The sequence below is a fragment of the Sinocyclocheilus anshuiensis genome, unplaced genomic scaffold, assembly GCF_001515605.1.
Source record: "Sinocyclocheilus anshuiensis isolate Anshui unplaced genomic scaffold, SAMN03320099.WGS_v1.1 scaffold2234, whole genome shotgun sequence".
NCBI lineage: Eukaryota > Metazoa > Chordata > Actinopteri > Cypriniformes > Cyprinidae > Sinocyclocheilus > Sinocyclocheilus anshuiensis.
The window spans coordinates 35,139-37,451 of NW_015556018.1; the positions used below are offsets into that span (position 1 = coordinate 35,139).

At 33.7% G+C, this 2,313-nt stretch overlaps 1 protein-coding gene across 1 annotated transcript in view; it reads right to left on the bottom strand.

Moving 5' to 3' along the window:
* The window catches only part of shmt2 (serine hydroxymethyltransferase 2 (mitochondrial)), a 27,245-nt gene that overhangs the window by 9,403 nt on the left and 15,529 nt on the right, over positions 1–2,313 (bottom strand). Inside the window, 1 exon segment of the mRNA XM_016470670.1 lies at positions 888–1,009. Within this exon segment, the coding sequence (XP_016326156.1) occupies positions 888–1,009 (122 nt within the window).

Consider the following 2,313-nt stretch of genomic DNA (forward strand, 5'->3'; position numbering starts at 1 on the left):
TTAGCAAATGGCTGCAATATAACAAAGAGTGAAAAATTGAAGGGGGTCTGAATACTTTCCGTACCCACTGTATACAAGTCAAGTCAATAAAGCAGACTTGACTTGACTTGACTTGTATATATGGTTTATGAGGACACAAATGTGTATAATGACATGTGTCTCTGAAGCGTCAGGCTTGAGCAGTTAAACACAAATGTGTCAGAGAGACAGACGAGTGTGTGTGAATAAAGAGAGCAGTCGAGCATTAAAATAAACTCAGTTTAGTATTTTTATCTTAATGTATGTTTGCACTGTTTTCATTTTGCATAGTTTTAAACGCAAACTTTTAATTAAAAAAAAAATAAAAATATTTTAGCACCTAAAACATTTAAAACAACAACAAAATCTTTCTTTTTCTTTCTTTAAAAAAAAATCTAATTTAGTTTACATTAGATGAACAATAAATGCTCTTGGAGGACTGGAGAGGAAGTCTTCTAAACACTGTTATAGAATAAGCTCTTTTATTTAAATACAATCTTTATTTACCTTAAAGTAATAGTTCACACAAAGCTGAAACTGTGCTCACCCTCAGGCCGTACAAGATTAGGATGAGTATGTTTCTTCGTAAGGTTTGTAGAAATGTAGCATTGCATCAGTGTCTCAGCAATGGATGCTCTGCATAGAAATACCATAGAGTCCATAATCCATAATAACGCTTCCTCCAGTGAAAAAGTGCATCGTTTCAGATAATTTTCATTTTTGGGTGAACTATTCCTTTAGTTTATGCATGTTTATTTGTATGCAGCTGATCCTCAAATGCTTTACAACCATACAAATGAAAATGAGCAAAATGATTAATCATTCCAATAAAGACATTAAATAATCTGAAATGAAAGAGAGATTCAGACCTTCTTGATGCGGCTGTAGTCGATGAGGCGAGCGTAAGCGCTACACACACACACACACACACACACACACGTGTTCATTTTGACAGCAAATTTTGATTTAGTCTTAGTCATATTATAGTCATCTGAATTGTTTTTAGTTTTAGTCGACTAAATCTACAGTAAATTTAGTCGGCTAAAATCTAATGGGTTTAGTTACAGTGCATTTATTAAGCATTTCCCTAAAATGTCCAAACTCATTATATAGGTTTGATATAAAGGTTTTATCATGCTAGACACTGATTTAACTGCGGTATGCATTAGATAAATTTAAATAAAGTAGTAAATAAATAAACAAGGATAAAAAATACACTCAATACAAAAAAAATTATAAATAGATATAAAAACATTTTTCCCTCAAACTAGGATTCTTGAGTTGATGCAAAGGTAATTATTAATAAAATCATTAAAATGCTAAATAAATAATTCTAAAATAAAAACAAATCAAAATAAAACGACATAAAAAGATGAAGTACTTTATTTATCTGCATGTAATTTGACTATTAACTAATTAAAACTATTTAAAAATAAAAAGTTAATACATAAAACGATAAAAGAAATAATAAATAAAATGCTAAAAAAAAAAACATCTAAATAAATAAATAAAATTATTCACAAGAACTCTCTTTTCTTCAAGACGAGTGTAAAACGTTCATATTTTCAGCTCATTTTCGGGCAAAAGGAGCCACTGAAAACACACGGTTTGTCTCACTGCACTTTCGTCTCACTCAGACTTCTGTCCTGTCTTAGTTTCTCTCTGAGATCTGGACAGAAGATAATCCCTCTCTCCATCCGTCTGTCTGGTCACCCCATCACACTGACACCAGGCTGAGGGTCACGCTGGAGTGTGTGTGTGTGGGTGTGTGAGAGAGAGAGAGAGAGAGTGTGTGTGTGTGTGTGTGTGTGTGTGTGTGAGAGAGTGTGTGTTCGTCGTGTGTGTGTGTGTGTGTGTGTGTGTGTGTGAGTGGGAGTGTGTGTGAGTGTGCGAGCGTGTGTGTGAGTGAGTACTGTTACACATGTACATAATGTTACATTTCTCAGTCCAGCAGTTGCGACAGGAAAATCGTTATTATTATTATAATTTATTTTTATTTTATTTATTTTTCCTATATGTATCTATGGATATAAATATGACATTTCCATATTAGTTATATATTACATATTAGTTATAATATATAAATAAATGTTAAGATGTTCGTGTGTGTGTGTGTGTGTGTGTGTGAGAGAGAGTGTGTGTATATGAGAGTGTGTGTGAGTGTGTGTGTGTGTATATGTGTGTGTCTGAGGGCCGCATGTCGATTTCCTATTATCTCTCCCACAGAGAGGAGACTGACCACTCATCCATCACACACACACACACACACACACACACACACACACACACACACAC